Genomic DNA, 21589 nt, shown 5'->3' on the forward strand with positions numbered 1-21589 from the left:
CGGGGGCCTGTGCAGCCTGAGTGGCAGCGACCAGTGGCAGGCGGCTCCGTAGGCACTCGGTGGAGGCCTGCGGGCCCAGTAGGGCCTCTGCCTGCAGAGCGCTCCAGCGAGGGTGGGGAGCAGGAGAGCAGGCCAAGGCTGCGTGGCCCGAACAGTGACACACGTGTGTGAGACACAGATGCGTAGCCCGGAGCCGTCACCGGAGTGCCTGCGGATGCTTCTGAAGTAGCAGCCGGCCGATGCAGGGCGAGAGGCCCTTGGTGAAGAGAGGAAGGTTGGATCCTTGCTCAGCCAGAGACCTTTAAATTTCTGTTTTTTTCTCTGTGGAAGTTGTTCCATTAAGAAATTAGTTATGTATTAATTGGCCATAATTTTACCAAATGGATTATGTGATTCTCTTAATATATGGATGGCTTCAAAATTTAATGACATAACTTTAAAAATGTACTAAAGCCTCCTTTGCCTTATTTTATAATTTTCATTGGCTTTTTCAGTAAAAATGCTTTTCCTAATCCAGTTAAGAATTTGTTCTTTTAAAAAAGGACTTTGGATGTTAGCTTAAGGAAATGAAATATTAACGATCAAATGGTGTTTATTTCACTCTGTTTTGCAGTGCAGATAGACTGCATGAGGGTTTTCTTAGGACACTGCCACCAGCGCACCAAGACGCGACGCAGAGTAATACAGCATCTTCCTTCTTACAGAGGGAACTTCCCGGTGGCCTCTGCAGCCCGGCACTCAGACTGTCTATGGACAGCCTGTGTCCTTCCCCAGACCAGGTGCAGGCGTAGCAGGAGGAAAGTGAGGTTGGGCTCCCGGCTGATCCTTAGTGAGAGCGCGGGTCAGCCACGAGGAATCGGAGTTTTTCCAGCTGTTTCCTCAAGGAGTCCCCCAGGCCTGCCTCCTCCTCTCGGCTGTACCTTCTCAGTGAGCTTGGAGAGGAAAACTGGTTACTTCATTAACTTGTGGAAGTTTTAACGGACATAGGAAATTGTCTTAAATATGCACCATCTCACAATTCTACTTCAAACAAAAAGATAGATTTATAAATCCAGATTTCAGAGATAAACATGATTTCAAAGGGAGATAATATATTTTTGGGTTGTTTTCATTTTGGAAACAGGGTCTTGCCATATAGTACAAGCTAGCCCAGGCTGGCCTTGAATCTGCGGGGATCTTCCTGTCTCAGCCTCCCATAGTGCTGGGATTATAGGCGTAATGTGGGCTCCAGAAGTCATTTGAAACTTCTCCCACATGGGCTCTTGAGTAGCTGTGTTCAGTATGAAGCTAAAACATAAGAGATGAAAACTTTTACGTAAAGCTCTTAATGAGTGGGAAATAGGAAGCTGGTATCATATTTGAAAATCGTATTTCAAAACGCTGCTTTAAACTATTCCCTTCAGTGTTGACCTGAATCCAGAGTTCTAGCCCCCCAAAGTTATATTTTAGAGAACACTGAATTACAGTGAAGGATCCCATGCAATGAGAGTGTCCGCAGTGCTTTCTTACTGTCGGCAGGCGAGCTACAGAGCTACTCTGCATCTTACCAGGTGGTATTGTTCCTTGTGGCCTTCTGATGACAACTGCTCGGTGCAGGGATCACAGGGCATGTGCCAGGAAGCCAGTTCATTCCCAGGGGCAAACAAGGCCCCGGCCCAGCCACCATGCTCCTCATCTGCGTGCCCGGTCTCGGGCATCACTGGCCTGTCGGGCTGGGCATGAGCAGGACAGGGCCACTGTGTCCCTGAGGAGGGCACCATCTGGGGGACGCGCACCAGGACAGGGCCCGGTGGGTCCCGCCCAGGCCACAGGTCCCCTCCCACTTTGCCGGGTGCCAGCAGCCAGCCTTATCCAGAGAGTGACAGGGAACGTCCAGAATCGCGGCACGCACCCCTTCACATCACAGCCCGGCTCCCTCCTGCTCTGTCCTGGCCAGATGGGGCTTGCGGCCCGTGTTGAGGGCTTTCCATGGTGCAGGAGTGGGGAAGCCGGACGCAGAGGAGCTGCGGCCACTGCCGGTGACGGTGACGGAGACGGAGACGGAGAGCCCTGCCAGGGCGCTGGGTGCCCAGGAAGCTTGAACTCCTCCCGGTTAGCCCCGCATGGGCCCAGAGCTGCAGCCCTGAGGAAGGCGTGGTGCCCGGCTGTGTCCGACCCGCGGGAGTGCGGTCTCTGCCGGGAGAGGGCACCACGTGGGCAGACAGCCCCCCGGCCACCCGCCGGTGTGACCCCAGGAAGATGCTGAGCCCTTCCTCTGCCACTCGGACTCCCTGCTAGAGAACGAACTCACAGACGGCATTTCTAGGACTCAGCTACACCTCGAAGAGGCATTGAGGAGAACGGTCATCGCCTATGCTAGTGTCTAATCTGGTGCATGTTCTTTATTTCCCTTTGTTGAAAGAATTTTAGACTGTTCACAATCCCTGCTTATTAATCGACTGAGAACTACCCCCTCTTTTCCCGAGGTATGCTCTGGTTTCACACACATATTTTATTGAATATATATTTTTTCTGGTATTTTCAGGTAACATCAAAGGAGCAACTATAGTTGATGCCCTGGATACACTTTTTATTATGGGAATGAAAGATGAATTTCAAGAAGCAAAATCATGGATTGAAAAAAATTTAGACTTTAATGTGGTAAGTTAAATAAGTTGCTGATTGAGTCCTTAAATCCCGGTTAACTTAGGTACATCTGTACCAAGGTGTATTACTGTGTTACAATGTGTCCGGCAGAAGGGAGTCATGTAACTTTAAATAGCAAAGAGATCCTCATCAACAGGGTGCTCCTGGTGCCCCATAATCCCAGCAGTCTGCGAGGCTGAGGCAGGAGGAGCGGAAGTTCAAGCCCAGCCTGAGCAACTTAATGACTCAGCATGACCCTGCCTCAAAGTAAAGGGCTGGGGATGTAGCTAAGGCCAAAGGCCCTTGATTCAGTTCCCAGTACTGCAAAAGAAAAATTAGCGTGATGTATTATTATACCATATTCTTGCCCTTTCTTATGCTTTTGTCAAGAGTAGAGAAAAGAAATGAGTGTGGACTGAAACCCCACCTGCCCAGTGCCCCTGTTCAAGTCCAGGAACAGCTGTGAGAGGCGTGTTACTTCCGCCCCCTCTTGGATGGGAGGTGGAAGCCCCGAGGCTTCCCCCCCACGGCTCTTGGCCTGGGTGCCATGGGTCCCACGGGGCTGTGTGTGTTTTGCCCTGTGCGTGGCACAGCCGTGGCGTGGAGCTCTCAGGTCCCAAGCTCCTGTCAGCAAACACTGACCATGCAGCTGTGTGTGCACACGGAGGGCGTTCCTCAGCACCCCACAAATGCCGTGCCCTCTGAGGAGCATGGTGATGAAGGGCCTGGAGGGTCCAGGTTTTCTTGGGACCTTGGTGGGCAGGGCCTGGGGTCTCAGATCCGGCTGGACAGTGGTTTTATTTCAGAACGATGTTGACAAGGAACCGACTCTGAGGAAAGAAAGCCTGTTAGTCCTGGCTTTTTTAAAACTTTAAGTCATTTGCTTATGGCTGCATTGTTGGTATTATTTTCAATCTGAGATTACTTTGCAGAAATCCTTGTAAGCCTCTTGTCTGTTGGGTACATGTTCAATTATATCTGCAGATCCCCATCACCAGGCACAAACAAAGCCCTGGATGTTGGAAATGGATGGAGACGCAGGGCTCCCCACCAGCCCACAGCTCTGGTGTCCCCAGACCAAGACAGGACACCTGGGTCGCTCGGAGCATGAAAGAGCAACAAGGCGTCTCTCTTTCCTGTCTCCCTGGGATGAAGGCATTTATGAATCCAGCACTGTAATGTTTAGTTCCTACTCTCCAATTAATTGCTGTGTGTATATGGCATTTGGGAGACTTTATGGACAGGCAGATAAATTCGTGTTTAGTCTGCCTGATCATTAAAGCTAGACTGTAAAAGAGACACTATTCCAGCAAAGACCGGTGCATCGGCCCTTTTCTTTTAAATATGAGAAACGGGCTCGGGGAGACGCTGGGTGCCCAGGGTGGTGGCGCCCCTTCATCGGTGCGACCTGTGGGAGCTCTGTTACTGCTGACAGCTGAACCCGGCAAGCCAGGGAAGTGGAAGAATTTCCCATTTGCAGGTCTCCCTCTGCCTCTCACCTTCTCCAGAAAAGGGAGGCGATTCCTCCAAAGCCCGCCATTCCCGGGAGGAGTTGATGCGTGTACACGGCGCGTCTTCATCCCTTTTCACGCCCGCTGTCTCCTGACCCCCTTTCTCTTTAAGCAAGATCTCTGTATTTCTTATTGTCTCTCTTTTATTTTGCTCTTTATTTATACTTTGGGTTTCTCATACTAGAGAAACCATGATTTATTTCACTTAACTCTGTAGTCTCTTCCTGAAAGAGTTAAAGACATCACATTACACTGGGCCATACACACCCATGTTTGTAGCAGCACAATTCACAGTAGCTAAATTTTGGAAGCAGCGTATATGACCACAGATAAATATAAATAAACAGATAAAGAAAATGTGGTGTTTACACACAATGGAGTACTGCTCTACCACAAAGAGAGATGCTGTAAACTTGAGTCATTTGTAGGAAAATGGATGCACCTCTGAATTTTATTTTTTTTCTTAAATTCTTTTATTGGTACATTGTAGGTATACAGCACAATTACATTTCTCATTGGGAATTGTACCTTTACATGATGCATCTTGGTTCTTATTTTTTCCCCATTCCTAGCCCTCCGTTCACCCCCTCTACCCTTTCCTATTTACAAAGACTTTATTTCCATTTTTTCCATTTCTCATCATTTTTCCTTTCCCTTCTTTCCTTTCCCCTGCCCCTCCCAATACCCCTACCCCTTTAGACCTTTTCTTCCTATTTCGCATTACCTATTATACCTTTTTTTAGTCCTTATTTACACTTTCAGTTTCTCACACCAGAGAAACTATTCGGTATTTACACATGTGTGTCCTATTTATTTCACTTGAGTATCGCCCCAATGTGCATCCACTTAGCTATAAATGTCTCTAATTTCTCATTTTTTATGGCTGAGTAGTACTCCATTTTATAAAAAAAAAAAACACATTTTCTTTATCCAGTCTCCAGTTGATGGGCATTCGGGCTGCTTCCAAGTTTTAGCTATCACAAACTGCGCTGCTATGAGCATGGGTGCACATATATCACTGTGTTATGATTCTTTTAATTCTTTGGGGAAGATCCCCAGCAGTGGAATAGCGGGGTCAAATAGGACTTCCAGTCGTAGTTCTTTGAGGTATCTCCATACTGATTTCTGCAGTGCACCTCTGAATTTTAATGCAAAGTAATCCTAGGATAAAAAAAATCCAAAGACCACTGCTTGTTTATCCATTACTCATTTAGTCCTGCAACCTTTACCAGAATCCTTCAAGGGACCCATCAGTTACTGTTATGGGGCTTCTAGTCTAGTGTGGGATGTGTCCAGAAGCCCTTCCTAGAGCTGGACTGCAACAGAAGGCCCAGGAGGAGGAGGAAGTGAGCTCCAGCCAGCCCAGGTAGCATGCTGGGGGTGTCTTTGGAGCTTACCTCACTTGATCTTTGTGACAGCCTCCTAGGCTAAGTGGTATCTTCTCTATCTTTTATAGATGTGGTTAATTAGTCTGCCTAAAACTATGCAGCATGGGCTTTGTTGTGAACAAGGTGTGTCTGAGTGAGCCTGTTTTGTTGGAGAGGAAGTGCGATGCGTGGAGAAATGGACAAGCAGCCAGAGAATGAGTCTTCCGAGGCTGGGCGTGTGACTTAGTATCCCTGAACTCATTCCAGTGTGTCGCTTCGTAGGTATGCAGTAAGTGCCTGTGAAACGAGTGAGGAGCTAGCTGTCTGGTCCTGCCCGTCAACCACACGTGATAGGTTCAGCAGGGGGCAGCTGCATCTGTCAGACCTTTCGACAGTCAGGAATGATCTGCAGCTCAGGTGCAGTTGACCTACCTGTCCGACCCACCTGCTTCCGAGACAGATTGACGGATTGGTGCCTGGTTAACATAAGGGTGGAGGACAGGGGCTTCCAGCAGGCATTTCTCAGTCTAAGTGAGGCCTCCTCTTCTCTGCTGGCTCCTGAGAAAAGATTGGCTGCCTAGACCCTTACCTGAGAGATGCCAAGAGTCCTCTGTAGTAATGGGTTTTAGAGACTATAAGGCCTCTCTCCAGATAACAGTGTCTTATATGAATGCTCTGTAAACGTGAAAACTGTCCTTAAAATGGCTTACTATGGGGAATGATGTCTTGGTGCGAGCAACAGGGCTTTGTTTGAGACAGATGAGGGAGAGAGGATGACCTCCAGATGTAGACGTTAGGTAGCAGCACACGGCAACTGTGTACTGTGGCTGGCTCCCAGGTCATGCTCTGATTGTAGTGGTCACCAAGAGCTTGGGATAGTAGAGGTACTGCTAGCAAAGGGGTTTTTAAAATTTATTTTTAAAGATGTGTTTGCTTATCCAATTGGAATATCATCCTGCTTTTCATTTCAAGGAAAGAAGCTCAGTAAGCGTAGGGGTCCCTGTCTGAAAGCTGTAAGTGGGCTCCAGGAAGCAGCTCGGGTCTTACACACCCAGTGAGTGCTTGGCCTCCCTCGGAGTCTGTGCCACAGGGCACAAAAGGAGGCCTTATCTCTGGGTCTGTTTTGAAGCAGGCGTCCGCCCAATAGGTGCTGATAGCTAAGCTAATCATGCTGTTGAGGCAGTTGAGTGTTTTCCGTGTCATGCCAAGACCGCCTACCAGAGTGGGTTTTGGATATAAGAGGAGCTGTTGTCTCTCATAGTTCAGTGATAGACTGGGCTTCCATTGGCCAGCTTCCCCATTGCTAGGATAAAATATGTATTGGTCCTGACCCCCATGACGTAGAAGACAGGTCTATGTAGCTCCGTTTCAGTTCATGGTCAGCTGGTTTGCACTCTAGGAGGCTGAGGCAGACGACTGCAAAGCAGACCAGCCTGGGCACCACTGTGACTTAGGAAGAGCCTATCTCAAAATAAAAAGCCCAGTAAGGCTGAGGATGGAGCTCAGTGCAAGAACCCTGGGTTCAGTCCCCTTTACCAACACCCTGTGAACAGCAGGGCTTAATACACCAGTGAGTGTGGTGCCCCACGACCCAGTCTCCCCAGGGGCCCTTAATCCAGGGAGCTGACCCTTCTGATGGGCTGCTCCTTGAGAACCTGTCCAACCTGTGGGTAGACCAGATGTTACTTCTGTTTTTGCGGCCCAGAGAACTTGCACTTTGTTAACAATCTTCAGAGCTCAAGTTACTTAACTATGAAACTGAAAGCCCTGGGAGTGTGAAACGCTGCAGCTTAATCTGTTAAGAATAAATTTTAGGCTTGATTTTAATCCTCAAAGTGTTAACACAATGTATACTTTTCAGAAGCATTTATAAGTAAAAGTGTATGCTAATCCTAAACAAGGCAAGGCTTTTAGGCAATCACTTGTCTTTAGTTGATAGCTCTGAGAAGTCCTGTGTTAGTTCCAAAATGCTCATCAGTAAGGTAAAGCATACTTATCCTTATGTTAGAAGCACTGCAGTTGTTACTAAACATCGTTGCTACGTTGGATTGCAGTGAGCATTTGTATGAAATGCAGTTGGGTTGGTGTGTCACCTGGGTGGTTATTAAACCGTGTTATTTCTCATGTGTGGTAATGGCCTGGAAATCCCAACTTGATGTAAGAGCCAAGGAGAGCTCGCAGTGGAATATTCCTTGATTTTAGGGATCAGAGAATTGCCCTATAAAAGAGAACTATTATATTTTAAGTTCAATCTGAAGATCAAACATTCAGAGTATCAAATATTTGCGAAGAGTTCTCTTCCAAGAAATCCTTTTCAGGTGGATGCAGTAGGTCAGATGTGTTGCGCTGTGTAGAATTATAAAGTAACAATCAAGGACATTCTGGTCCAAGTTTCCTTCTAAACTGTACCCCTAAGGCCCGAGGGTCTGCAGAAAGAACCATCTGTTGGGGGGAGCTGCATCCACCCCAGAACCTGAATTTGTTGTTCTCAAGGTCAAGCCTGTTACTCACTTACTGAGAACTAGTAGGATATTTCATTTTATAGATAACTGGTGAATGCGTGCTCCAAAATGCAGTCTAATTAAAGTCTCTCTGTCTGCGCTGCTTAAAGTGCTGTCTCATGGAAGGGAGGAGGAGCTTGGTCCCTGCCCCTCTGGCTCCGACCTGAAGCTCCCTAGGGCACCGAGTCCGAGCATGTGAGCTCCTGCAGCTTTCCCAGCAGACCTGGAGCCTGATGGAAGTTGAAGGATGTGCAAAGTGACCTACAGACATTGACTATTTTTGTCCATTTTGGTGATCTTTATCACTTGATCTCATCATTTTATATGCTTGGTAAATCAAAGGCAAATATGAAGAGGATGCATGTACTTAAAGCAGGAATTATCAATGCAGAGCATCCTGTCTTAGGTTCTAATGGAGGTTGGTACCCACACAATTTTTCCGTGATTTGTATGACTTACTCTTGAATTTCAGTCCAAATTTAGTCATATTGCCTGTTTAATTTAATTTGTAGATAAATCTGGTAACATATGTTCTTTGATTCTGTAGCCATTGCCAGGATAAATCAACATGAAAGAGCAGTTTCTTCAGTAGGATTTTCCTATGGGCAAATCTTCAGCCAACACTTGCCAGCCCGTCCTGGCTCATCCACTGTGACCTGAGCTAATCAGTGTGTGCGGTTTAAAGGAAGACTCCACTGCTTCTCAGGCCAATGCTCAATAACACCGTACTCAGTCAGCCACACACCATGTGGGCGTATTCTTAGGATGAAATCTTACAGAAGGATCGAAGGGGGAAGCTATTTTTATTTTAAAACAAGCAAAGGAAGCAGTCTGCAACATTCACATGAATTACTAGGATGAAGCACATAAGATTCTAGTGTCGCAGGCTGCTCTGTCTGCATGCTGTCCTCTGCCCACCCAGCTCCTCTGTCATGGGGATGTTAGAGCATCTTAGTGACACTGCACAAATGTCAATAGGAGGCAGATACTGTCTTAAATGTACTCTGATAATTTTCATGGAAATTGAAACCAGAAGTTTGTAAGAGTAGCCTAACAGCTCGTACCATGGAGATTCACTTTTGAAAATCCAGGTATCTTATAAAGTTTATTGCGCTCAGAGGGAAGCTGGTTGAGGTGCTAAACTTGAAAAGAAGACTTTTGGCCGTGGCGGTACCTCAGCCGAGGAGGGCCGGGGAAGAGGGGCGGCTTCTGGAGGTTCCCGGGATGCTGAGTGCAGAGGCTAGCAGAGCGTGCTGTGCCCTGATCAGGACCGAGGCAGCTCCCTGACCCGGCCTCCACCCGAGTCTTCTGACATCATCTGCTCCCAGTGTATGGCAGCGGGAGAATTTGTGCATTCTTAGTCGTTTTCATGTGAGCTGGTGTCTAATTTAATGTACAGTGCAGCCTAGAATGTTGAAGAGCCCAAATTAAGGTTTCCAGCTTAACTTTGGGGGAAAGGGGAGAAAGCTGCATGTTGGGAGGTCAAGGGTCCTGCTAGCTTCCACACGGGATGGCGGTGAGGCGGCATTCAGCGACAGGCCAGCCCTGCCCTGTTGCGGGTTTGCCTGGCCATCAGAGCGTGAGGCCCGCAGCCCGAGACCTGCCCTGACCCGGCCCTTAAGGTCAGCCATCAGTGCTCTCCATACCAGCGCCACAAGGGCAGTTTAGGGCTGAGACCACTGCAGAGCTGGGTCGATAGCCACTTGGGAACTGCTCCGGACAGGTGGCGGATGTGCAGCTGGGCGTGGCTAGGTCCTCTGCCTTGTGTAATCTCTGTCAGATGTCTGAGAAAGGCCCTGGTGATCCAGAATTATGTCGGCAGAGAGAGGATGCATACGTACTGAACCTGTAGCGGAAATAAGAACATAAAATCCTCTTCACAGGCTTCAGTAGAAGAAAAGTGGGGCCTGTTCTCAGGTTTAAAAACCAAAACACAAGCTGGGCGTGGTGGCCCATGCCTGTCATCCCAGCATTCAGGAGGCTGAGGCAGGAGGGTCATCATGAGTTTGATGCCAGCCTGGACTACATAGGGAGACCCTGTCTCAAAAAGTAAAACAAGAAAACCTGAAAAATACAAGTACAAATCAAGAGGGAAATCGTTTGAAAGTTTAAATTCATTAGACCTTACTATTAAACATTATTCCTCTTAGGTGTAAGAATAACAGTTGTGCAAACCAAGCCAAGTGAATGGATTCTTTTGGTAATTTTTTTCTTTTTGGTCCCGGGAATCAAACTCAGGACCTTGTGGTTTGGAGGCAGGTGCAGCGCCACTGAGCTAAATCCCTGGCCCCTTACTGGTAATTTTGTAGACTATTAAAGCTTTTACCAACATTTCCATAATCCTTATTCAGGGTGATATTCTTCAGAGACAAATTGGACCTAGATAGAGTGATGTTAATCAAAGTACATCAGGTAAATATTACAAATTGTGAAGTACACTTAAAGAAAGTCACCAAATAGTCTTATTTTAGGATGCTTTTACCTAACTTTCACCAAAAATAATCTCTCCTAACTTGTTTTCATACTCTTGTCTTTGCAGGAAGTTTTTAAACATTTTTTGACTTAAGCAGTTATTTAGCTTTAATTGTGCAATCCATACACCTTTTATGGAGAGCACGTGAGAATAAAATGGCTGTCGCCTATATTTTCTGAAAATGTTTTCTCCCAGTAAAACGTAGACCCACTGAGTTTGAGGACCTCTTCAGCCTTCACTGCTGTCTCCCTGTGTCCTGAGACAGGCCTGGCACATAGTAATTTCTTAATAAATATTTCCTCAATAAAATAGTATCTTGGATGACTTGGAGCAGGTTCTCTGCCAGGAATTGACTGTATGTTAAGGTTCTGTTATCCCTTGTGCTTGTCGTGTTATCCCTCGTGACTTGGTGGTGAGCAGAATTACAGTCACCGAGTAGATGCTGTGAGCACGAGAGATGTTAGCTAAGGCTTGAAGTGCGCCTGGCACCTACTGTAGGCAAGTTGTGCTAAGTACCCAGCCACAGTGCATTCAGGTCGGCTTAGTAGTCAGTATTATACAAAAAGAGAAGTACGGCCAATAATTGCCAGATACATGCCACAGTTCTTTGACTACTAATGAAAAGGCACGGTGCTCAGCTTGCGAGGTGTCAGGACTCAGCACCAGAAATCAGAGGACTCAGATTCAAACCCCGGTTATGTAACTTGTTCATCGTCTGAGCTTCAGAAAACCACATTACCCACTCAGTCTCAGTTTCTCCATTTCTGAAAGGGTCGTGAGAGTAGTGATTAATCCATAAGGTCAGTATGCGGAGCAAAAGACATAGTCACATTGTGAGTAATAGTAAGAGCAAACTATTAGTATGGAATAAATAAGAGCGGTGGCAGGCAGATGCAGCATACATTACTATGATCAGCTCCCTATTCAAAGACAAAGTGTGATCTCGGAGAGATGTGGCCATCCCAAGTCGCAGGCAGAAAGATGGAAGACAAGAACCTGAGGGTTCTGACTGTAGATCCCTTTTGATTTCTGTCTGTGCTGCCGTAACAGAATAGGAAGAGATTGCTAGGCTCAGGACAGTCCAGCCAGCCATTCAAGAGGAAAGAGCACACCAAAGCGTAAGACCAAGGGGGACGCAGAATAGAAAAAGCACCCTGGTCCTACCCATGTGCACAAATAGTGCCAGGTATTGTATCTCTGCTGAATACAAGGAAGAAAGAGCCTTGTTTTATAAGTACTTTGTAATTTCTAAGAGCCAAAATTGTTCCTATCCACAGGAGTATATTTTGACACCATTAAAAGAGAATTCTCCCCCTTGCGTGTAAATTCCTTGGGCAAGCATGTAGGATTTGAGCAGATGTTACATATTTGGCATCACAGTGATGGTTTTCTAAATTCTGTGCAGAGTCTTTGAACCTCTTGCCTTTTGTCTCCACAGAATGCTGAGGTTTCTGTTTTTGAAGTAAATATACGCTTTGTTGGTGGACTACTATCAGCCTACTATCTGTCTGGAGAAGAGGTAAGATGAAACACACTATACATGTGTGAATTATAAAGTGTCTAAAAACTATACTTTTTGTAACATGCTTTTTGTGGTATATATTTAGGAAGAATATATTATTTTCACATTTTAATAGACCTGTAGCTTACATTGCATTTCTCATAACACATGCTAATTAAATGAGCAAGCTGAGAAAGTCTGGCAGAACACATTGTCAAGTGAAGCCTTTCAAAGAGCCTGGCTCAGGTTCTGTCCAGTGTGATTATGGCTCCGAGGTACGTGAGCTGGCCGACAGATTCAAGAGCTTTAGTGTCGGGCAGGCTTGTGGGTGATATTTTTCTTTGAAAATTATTTTCATGTTAGCTTAATGCTAGCTTAATAGAAACTTCTTAGAATGCAGAAAGCATGGCAATAAGATATAAAAATCTAATGAAATCCAGGGGCAAGACTCAGCCTCCAGGGAACGTCCTGTAGCCCAGGGTCCCTGTGTCAATGCATTGCAGCTCCTCCTGGCTGGACACGCAGCTAATTACCTGTTGCTTGGAGCAAGCAGGAATTTTTAATTCAGCTGCCTTTTATTGATGTTAAGAAAGGATTTTTGTATCATGCTGAAAAGGGCACTGCTGCTGTTTTCCTGAGAGGCTTTGGCAGCTTTCTGAGTTCGGTTAAGGGTCCACTAAGAGTCGCTGCTGTGGACCTCACCTGTAGTGTCTGCAGCGCTGCACGCTGACATCCAGGAAAGCCATCGTGTGTTCCAGTGGCAGGCAGTCCACTCCGTGCTGGCCCTGCATCCCTGCTAGGGAAGAGCGGGTCTCAGTCAGGGTCGCATTTCATGTGTTTCTATGCTTCCAGCAGATTTAAGCAGAGCCATAAAAGTTTAATGAGGAAAGGCGCTTGGCTTTGTCCCCATCTTCAGGGTACTTTGCTAATCACCACAAGACTGCATGTCCTACCTTTTCCCTCTTTCAAATGTGTTCCCTTTCCAAGTAGAGACAGCTTCCTCGTCCCTCGGACTCCTGCCTTACGTGTGGCCTCTGTTCACCACGGCCTTTGTCAGCTTCCGGGCAGGGTCCCGAGACCCCAGGACCTTGTGCTCCTCCTGCTCCCTCCACTGTCCCTAAGTAACTTTACTCATGCAGTGCAGTGACCGTTCCCGGGCATGAGAGTATGGACTCGGTATTCACAGGCAAGCTTGGAATTCATAGTGTCCTCTAGTTAAGCAGTGCCGAGAACCCAGAGCCCGGAGGCTGTCCCTGGGACACAGCAGCTGGGTGACCGTGGTTTGTCTTCGTAACTCTCAGATGAGGGTGACCCTCCGGAGTGAGTAAGGGCTGCACCCTTCTATGCCTGGGCGCCATTAGGACAGTGGAGCCATGAAAAGAAACAAACATGTATTTCTTCTAAATATGCATCATATTCAGTTAGCATAGTTTTTCGTAACAGTGTATTAACTTTATATACATATATGTTCTGATTTGTATGTGTATTTAACAATATATATTTAGATATAATGCCCACAGACATTATATTTTTGCCTATGGATAGAATAATTTGCCTAAGACTTTATAAGATATTTTTAATTCTGTATTTAACTTTAATAAACAAAGGGCAACAAAGAACACTTCATGCCAGGTAGCTATCCATTTAATGTATCTGCTTTACCCTTAGCACTCTGTAAACATTGTTTTATTATAGATTTTCTTTTTTTTGGTACTGAGGATCGAACTCAGGACCTCCTGCTTGCCAGGCAGGCTCTATGCCACTGAGCTAAATCCCTGGCCCTATTATAGATTTTCTCTATTTTAAATATAGAAAAAATATATGAAAAAGGTATTTACAGTATTCTCTTTCATATGTTTCCATAGAATACATTTGTATTTTAGCCCATACATAGTCATCTTCTTAGCATGTTTTGTTTCACAGTCCTTAAATATTAAACATTAAGGTTGTTTGCAGTCTTCTTATATTTTGAATAACGTAGCTATAGGAAGTCAATAAACATTTACTCTCTAAAGTAGCGCTGCCAGGTGAGACAAGGTTGGCACTTGGTCGTCCTAACATATGCCTCCCTTTTCTCCTGCGGAGCTTGTGACTGAATATTGCTTTTCACTTCTCACTGCATTCATACAGTTAATAAAGTTCTCCACATACTTTTTTTTTTTTTTGGTACCGGGGATCGAACTTAGGACCTTGAGCTTTTGAGGCAGGCGGTGGAACCACTGAGCTAAATCCCAGCCATCTCCATATTACTATATGTCGATCAAAGAATTTACTAAACTAATGTGGAAAAATTTGTCTTCCTAAATTACTTTATAGAAGAGTTACTGAAGTACTATAATTTTACATTCTGATTTCACGACTCAGGCTCAGGAGTATTTTAAGTTCATTGTAGGACCCACCCTCGGGAGGGTGGAGCCCACACTGGTACAGCCTCAGAATCCTCACAGTTGCATTACAGGAGCAAGAGGGGTGGCACTGTTGATTTGTGCTAGAGTTACAGTTGCAAACACCGAGCAGTCATCAGGAGTACCAGAAATGCCCGTCTACCAAAAGAACGGTACAGACGTGAAACGTGTGGTGAAGCCTGATTACAGGCACACGTTCAGCAGTGTAAGTGCCCGAGCTCAGTGAGAAGATCCATAGTAGTGCCATGAAGTCAAGCCTTGGGATTTTCAGAGTCGGTAGGAAACTAGCAACTGCCAGAATTACAGACGGACAGACTGGAGATGAGGAGAACATTAAATAGGAAGGATTGGAGTTTAGAACAGAAGACAGTGTTGACTGCCCTGCAGTAAGCTCCAAGGCAATGAAAGCCAGCCCACATTGAAGACAGGAAGTGCCGTTACCCAGATCTGCCCCTCCTGGTGTGGTGGGACTGCCCTGTCCCTCCGTACACTAAAACGAATTTGGGAAGAAGTTAGGTCCTGTATTCTTCCTTGGAAATTCACAATGGACAGAAAAAGAAACTAATTTGACTTTACCCTTATGTTTTCCACATGTAACTAACTATAATTTCCCTGTTTTTAAAAATGTAACATCTGCTAGCACTGATTTGGAATTTCCTAGAACAATTCTTAGGAAATGATACTGTGGAATAAGGGTAACCAAAGCAAAAATTGAAAATTTGCAAGTGCAAAACACAAATGAGGAAAATAAATTTAAGGCATTTCAAGAGAGCATGACACACCTAGAAAAGAGCACCTGTGGACTGGCCTTCTGGTGTTGGTTTTGCGACAGGAAGCATAGCTGTATTGTGCAGAAAGTGAATTTATCAGGACAGCGAGAAGGCAGATCATTGCCTGGGACAGAACCCTGCTTGCCAGGGCCTCCTAGCCTGACTGGAAGCTGGCTGTCGTAGGAGTTGTGACCACAGACCACTTCTTCTGTTCGTGGCTCGATGCCCCTGCAGGAGGAGGCTGGTTGGCAGCATCTCAGCTACATGCAGCCCCTTGGGGATTGGGGCAGAAAGGAAGGAGGTGATGGAAGTCTGCCGGGATGAGGGCAGGATCCCGAGACCCAGTAGAAAGAAGGATGGGCAATTCCTGGCTGGAGATTAAGGCCTTGTAGAAGAGTTGTAGAGAGATGTTTTGGAGTCAGAATAAGATGTAAGTCTACTTTGGTGGGAAAAAAAAAATCTACTTGGTTTGAAAACTTCCCCTTTTCTTTAGAGACCACATTTAGAACTGCCGGAGCATTGACTCCTCAGAGGAAACACTCCGCCAGTAGGTTTTAAATCTGTGGCTGGAGAGACACAAACTGGCTCCTGGAAGTCAGACCGGTGGGGAGCTAGGTTTCAATGGGGAAAACAAGTAGAGCCCAGACATCTGATCCAAGACACAGAAAATGCAGGGAATGGACTCGGATCTGTTGGCTCTGCCAAGTTATTCTTTCATGCTGAGGGCAGCACAAGGACTGGCCACAGACCCCTCAAAGGCTGTCCCCTGCTCCCCGTGTGGCACCAGAGGTTTCTGAGGGACACATGCTAGATGCGTAGCTAATGCCGTAACTTCTAAGATGACCAGGTTGAGGAGTTGCGAGGAGAAGACTGAGAATTCAGCTGAGTGGTGGGAAGGTTTGTTTTTCCCAATAGGCGCCAGGTGTTTGGAGTCTTTGAGGGGGTTAAAAAGCAACTGTGGAAAGTGTCTTTAGGGATAGATAATCATGAGCTAATTCAGAAAGGCCCTAGGCAATTGGGAAGTGTGGATGAGGGCCTTCCACATCAGTGCCTGCCATCTCTCCCCGTGGCTGCAAACCTGGCCGCTGCTGGAAGCAAACAATCCAGTGGAGGAGGCTGGGGCAGGAGGGTCGCCAAGCTGGAGCCCAGCCTGGGCAACGAACTGACCTGGTAAGACTCTGTCCCAAAGAGAGGCCTGGGGATGCAGCTCAGCAGAGGCCCTGGGCTCAGTCCCCAGTGCCACAGCAAAGGAGGTTGGGGCAGATTAAAGTTGCAGATTAGATGAGCACGGAGCACAGCACCCACCAGGTTCTTCATCGTCCTGGCTTTGGGCAGAAACGTGTCTTCAGGTGTCCCAGCAACTGGGGCGAAGGAGAGAAGAGCATTGACAGAATTGTGGGTTCTTCTGTGTTTGCAAACACCCAGATTCACGTAACATCAAACGACCCCCGTAGAGGACCCCCTGTGTGTGCTGACAACGCCTTGTGTTCTGTACTCCTGGGCCACGCAGGGAAAGTCCAGCGACCAGCAACGCAGCGGGCTCCGCCTCAGACCCTCCCAGTCCTCCCAAACGGAAGCAGCTACCAGCGGGGCCCAGGGTTGTTCTGCTCCCTGGAACATAGGGAAGGGGCGTTAGTTATGATCTCCCACATAGTACATTCAGATTCAGAAAGAGACAAAAGCCCTAACTGCAAGAAAGATAAGATTCAAGAAACTGATCATAGTGAAATAGCTTGTTAATTCTATACAGTGAAGAAATAAAAGATTTGTATAATGTAGTTAAAAGAATTGACATAATGCTACAGTGAAGTAGCACCATTAATAATCAAAGTTTTTTGCAGTGTTTACTATATGCTACAATGAGAATTTTTTGTAAAATAGATATATCATGACACCAATCAAAACATATTAGAAATATTACACGTATGTAGAATGGTAAAAACGTGAAAATTTAAAAATAATCTCTTAAATAACAATTAGATCAAGGAATGACTAATATAAAATTAGACTACTTAACAGACAACTGAAATATAAGTATCACATTAAATTTTAGGGAAGCAGCCAGTTATACTTAGATATATAGCTTTAAAGATCTAGATTTAGAAAACATAAATACATGGTTAACAGTCTATATTTTGTTAGTTTAGAAAAATAACCAAGAAAAGGCCACATAATGGAAGTAACAGCACAGATTGTAATGAAAGGAAGGAGCTGCCCTGGCACTTCCCTCCGGGCCTGCGAGTTGGTCCCTAGATGCCCCGGGACACACGGAGGTGACAGAACCGTGCGCTGCACCTGGCCTCAGAGGGCCTGGGGTGAGCTTGGCCTCGGAAGACTTGCAGGTGCGCGCGCTTGGGGACCACCTGGGCGCGGCAGCCGGGCTAGCAGGCTTGATGGTGACCACGTGGCTGGAGAGGTGTCCACGGTGGCCTCACTCGAGACAGACCCGGATACAAAGAGGCCCGAAGCCCTTCTGGTGATGGGGCAGTGTCAGCCTTGTAAAGCTGTGGACCGGAAGCGACCGTGTGCAGAGAGTGCCCTCAGTTCTGACGGCCTCGGGGTGCCAGGCTGGCCGGGGGCAGCAGTGGGGGAGGCCACCAGCCTGGTCACCTGCACCTCCAGCGGTGCAGCGCCTTGGGACTAAGATGTGGTCCTGCCGCAGTCGTCCTACGAACCCTTCCTGCTGCCCATGGCCCTAAAAGTTGAGTCTTTTCGATTTGTCCCACAATTGCCCTCGGCCCCCACTTCTGGTTTCATCTTCCACCTCTCCACCCTGGGTGCCACCTCAGACCCGCTTCCTCCCGGCCAGAGCGGGAAAAGCCATCTCGCTCCCTCCCCTGAGAGCAGGGCACCTGCCTCCTGGCTCTGCTGCTCTCACAGCCAGCATGCCTGGGTCCTGCGTGGGTCCTGCGTGGGTCTGTGAGTCACCGCACACTTCTCCACAGTAAGATCCATAGAGCTCACACAATGGAGCAAATTTCCAGGGTCTTGTTTCCCTCTCTTTAGCACTGTGTACCTGGCCCTGGAAAAGTCTGATTGCTGACCTCACTCTTCATTGAGTTCCTGTGACAGCAACTTACTTGTTAAAATCCCAGCAGAAAATGTTTGCCATGGCTTTGAAAGTAAAATCTGTATATTGAAAACATAAATAAGCAACTGGCCTGGAGGGATTGGGGTAGAGGGTGAGAGAAAGCCAGAGACAGGATGATGGAAAACATGCGCGACACACCCTCCCACCAGCAGGCTCGGTCTCTGAACGTCGTAGAGATCTGAAACCCAGCGCACTGGAGACACTGTCTAAATTAAATCGTTATTAAACATGGTAGTCATTTATTATGGACTTTTTAAATACAGTTCACTATTATGGCGTTTTCTGAAATTACAAACCTGAGAAGAAATTATAAAAAGTAAATATGGAAGAGATTCTATGATACGTTTTCTTTAATTTGAGAAAGCTGTCCAGCTGAAACTTTCCAAACCGTATTTATTCCATTTTTCGAAAAGAACAATTTTAATCGTATTTATCAAATGATATTGTTGATTGTTGTTGATTGTACATTCATCTTATTTTGTGCAGTTAACCATATGGTTTCTAGGAGATTAAGGTTGATCCTTATATATACTTTAAATATTAATTTACTATTTGGGATTCATTACCGAATTTTTCATTAAAAAAGGAATAGCTAATATTTTCATTTAAAATGGTTTAATTCACTAAAACATATTAGAGAACAGTAATTTTGCTTATATTTATAATTAAATTTCACGGTTGATGAGTTACAACTGTCAGGCATTGAATGTTCCATTATGATTGGTGAACCTGATTTGTACTTTAAAAGGGACCTAGCAGTATGTGGAATTGATTCTGAAATAACAGGCATTTTAGTCAAATGAAATTACTACCTTTTATTTCCCCAGAGAATTATAGAAATTATGTCCCCTCTTCGATGCAGGTTTGGTATCTGCCCACTCTATATAAACCTCTATTTTGGGGCCAGGGATTTAGCTCAGTGGTTTCGCCGCCTCCTGCGCAAGTGCAAGGACCCGAGTTCGATCCCTGGTGCCCCCCCCCCAAAAATGCAGAAACCTCTATTTTGTATTTTTAATTGTTTGCAAAAACACAGAACTTTTATCAGCTGTAAGAATGTTATCTCAGCCATTCACAAAGCATTTCTGCATTTCCCTAGTAATTCCAGCTGTAGGCTTGAATGTATCTCTGTGATGATACAGTAACCACCTCCCATAGCTATGTTGCAGTCACCACCTAAGACAGTGCACTGGGCTCCAGCTCTGCTTCTCATCATCCTCTTTCCCGAGCAGCGTGGAAGGTACAGGTCCCTCTGGGTCTTTTCCAGCCCTAAGGGAGCTGGAGGGGGCAGAGGGGAACCTGGAAAGGCACTCCCTGCCTTTTAATGCTCCCTCTGAGCACGCGCACATCTCCAGGTCAGGGCAGTCCGGCCGGTCGATCCGTCCTGCCCTGGCAGAGAACTTGGTGCTCAGCCTGCAGGACAGCCACAGTGGCTGCTGACTTGGGTCCAACTCTGGAGCCCTCTGGTCACCAGGAGAAGGAGACGGTGAGAATCAGTGAGGGGAGAAGCATGGGCGAGGTCCCCGAAGTAGCATCAGTGAGCCCACCAGGGAAGGCACCGCGCCAAGGAGGCAGCAGAGGCATCTTCGCGATTTGCCAGCTGAAAGCTGCTCCTGCAGCCCTCGCGTGCCGAGTTCCGCTTCTCCTCGCAGCACCGTCCTCTCTGGGCTTTCCGCCTGCCCCCAGATCTACACAGTAGGGTTAACATGCACGTAGGCGACGCTGCCAAGGGGGCGCGTGTCAGCACCGCCGGCGCTCCACGCGAGGCTGATGGTCGCGCTCGGCAGTGCCCTGCGCTGTGGACTGTACGAGGTGCTTCGCCTGCCGCCACTTTCTCTTTGCTTTGCTTCTTCCCCAGTACTGGGGGTTAAATCCAGGGCTTTCGCCTTGAGCTACATCCCCCAGCCCTTGTTTTACTTTTCATTTTGAAACAGGGTCTCTAAATTGTTAAATTGCCCTGGCTGAGCTAGAATTGGGATTTCCTGCTTCGGCCTCCCAGAGTGCAGGGACTACTGGCGTGCACCACCACACTTGGCTTCTTTTTTCTTTGTGTGTTCGCCAAGTCAGCCCCTTCACCTTTCTTGAAAGTCTGTGAAACAGATGAGGTAATATGTTTATACTTCACTTTATATTGAATGAGTTTGTAATTCACAACCAATACTGAAAATCATCTTTTCTGCTTGAGTCATATTGATATGGATTTCTGCCCGTTTCCAAAAAAAGTTGTTTTATTCCAAGACTGTTCTCACTTGTATATATTATCGTTCTTGGAAATTATGGTATCCTTTCGCAAGGATGTCGTGAGGTAGCTGTAGCAGAGTTTAACGTTTCCTGAGGCAGGCAGGAAGCGCCTCAGCACCGGGGGAGGCCCGGATAAGGTCTGCTCGCTGGGAGTGGGTCGGCGGCCAGCGTGTACGGAGCCCGGCCTTGAGGTGCTGCCCTGGGCGCTGCAGAGGGAATGAACGGGAGAGGGGCGGTGTCTGCTGACAAGCAGTGACCCAAGGGCGGTGTGTGCCTGTCCGAGCAAGCGCACAGCACGGAGGCGGCTTGGCCTCTTCGGGTCCAGCGCTGGACGTCCGGGGCCTTTGCACAGTGCTCCGAGCGGGTCGTGGGGCAGGAGAGAGAGCTGGAGATTCCCTGGGAGCGGACGGGTCCGTTGGGACGGGGCGGAATCCGAGGCCCGAAACCCTTTCAGCAGGCAGAAGACAGAGCCCTGCGCTGAGCCCAGGAGAGGACTGAGCTTTGCACGGCACCCGCCCCGTGCAATTTAAAACCCACCCAGCAGGGCGGCCGGAGGCGGGAAGGTTTCCGGGCGGTGCTCCCTGGGGGCCGAGCTCCCTCCTCCCACCAGAAGGCTTTGTAACAGGTGAACTGGGGGAGACGGAGCGGCCTTCAGGGTGTTGGCGCAGGAGCAGAGGCGGGAGTGGGAGACAGCCTTGCGCCGGGTAGAGAGCACGTGAGGGTTACGCCGCGTGAAGTAGCCACAGGCTGGATGGACGGGCTTCGGAAGTTAGGGCTATAGGAATGTGAAGAGTAATGTCGTGACCCAGACAGCATCATGAGGCTCAGCGGCCAAGGGGGGATTTTGTCACAATCTATCTGCTTGGCTGAGTATGCAGTGTGTTTTAATTGAAAACATACAATGTCAAAATCCATCTAAACATTGGTCTTTTAAAAACGACTGAGCATCTGCATGCTTATTTTTAAATTTGCTACAATTTAAATGCTGTTTACATAAAATTCTCACATTTGTATGAAAATATATACAGATCAAAGTTGCAGCTGAAACAAACTAGAGGCAAACGTTCACACAGTGAGATTTACATGTGCAGTCGCTGGGAAAGCCCT

General features: G+C 47.1%; 1 protein-coding gene across 1 annotated transcript in view; it reads left to right on the plus strand.

The window, feature by feature from the left end:
- Window positions 1-21589, plus strand: part of Man1a1 (mannosidase alpha class 1A member 1) — a 130822-nt gene that overhangs the window by 33562 nt on the left and 75671 nt on the right. Inside the window, exons 4-5 of the mRNA XM_004860186.4 lie at window positions 2525-2640; window positions 11916-11996. Of these exons, the coding sequence (XP_004860243.2) occupies window positions 2525-2640; window positions 11916-11996 (197 nt within the window). The remainder of the gene's footprint in view (window positions 1-2524; window positions 2641-11915; window positions 11997-21589) is intronic.

Source organism: Heterocephalus glaber, unplaced genomic scaffold (assembly GCF_053883595.1).
Source record: "Heterocephalus glaber isolate CG9 unplaced genomic scaffold, H.glaber_assembly_v1.0 deba00001550, whole genome shotgun sequence".
NCBI lineage: Eukaryota > Metazoa > Chordata > Mammalia > Rodentia > Bathyergidae > Heterocephalus > Heterocephalus glaber.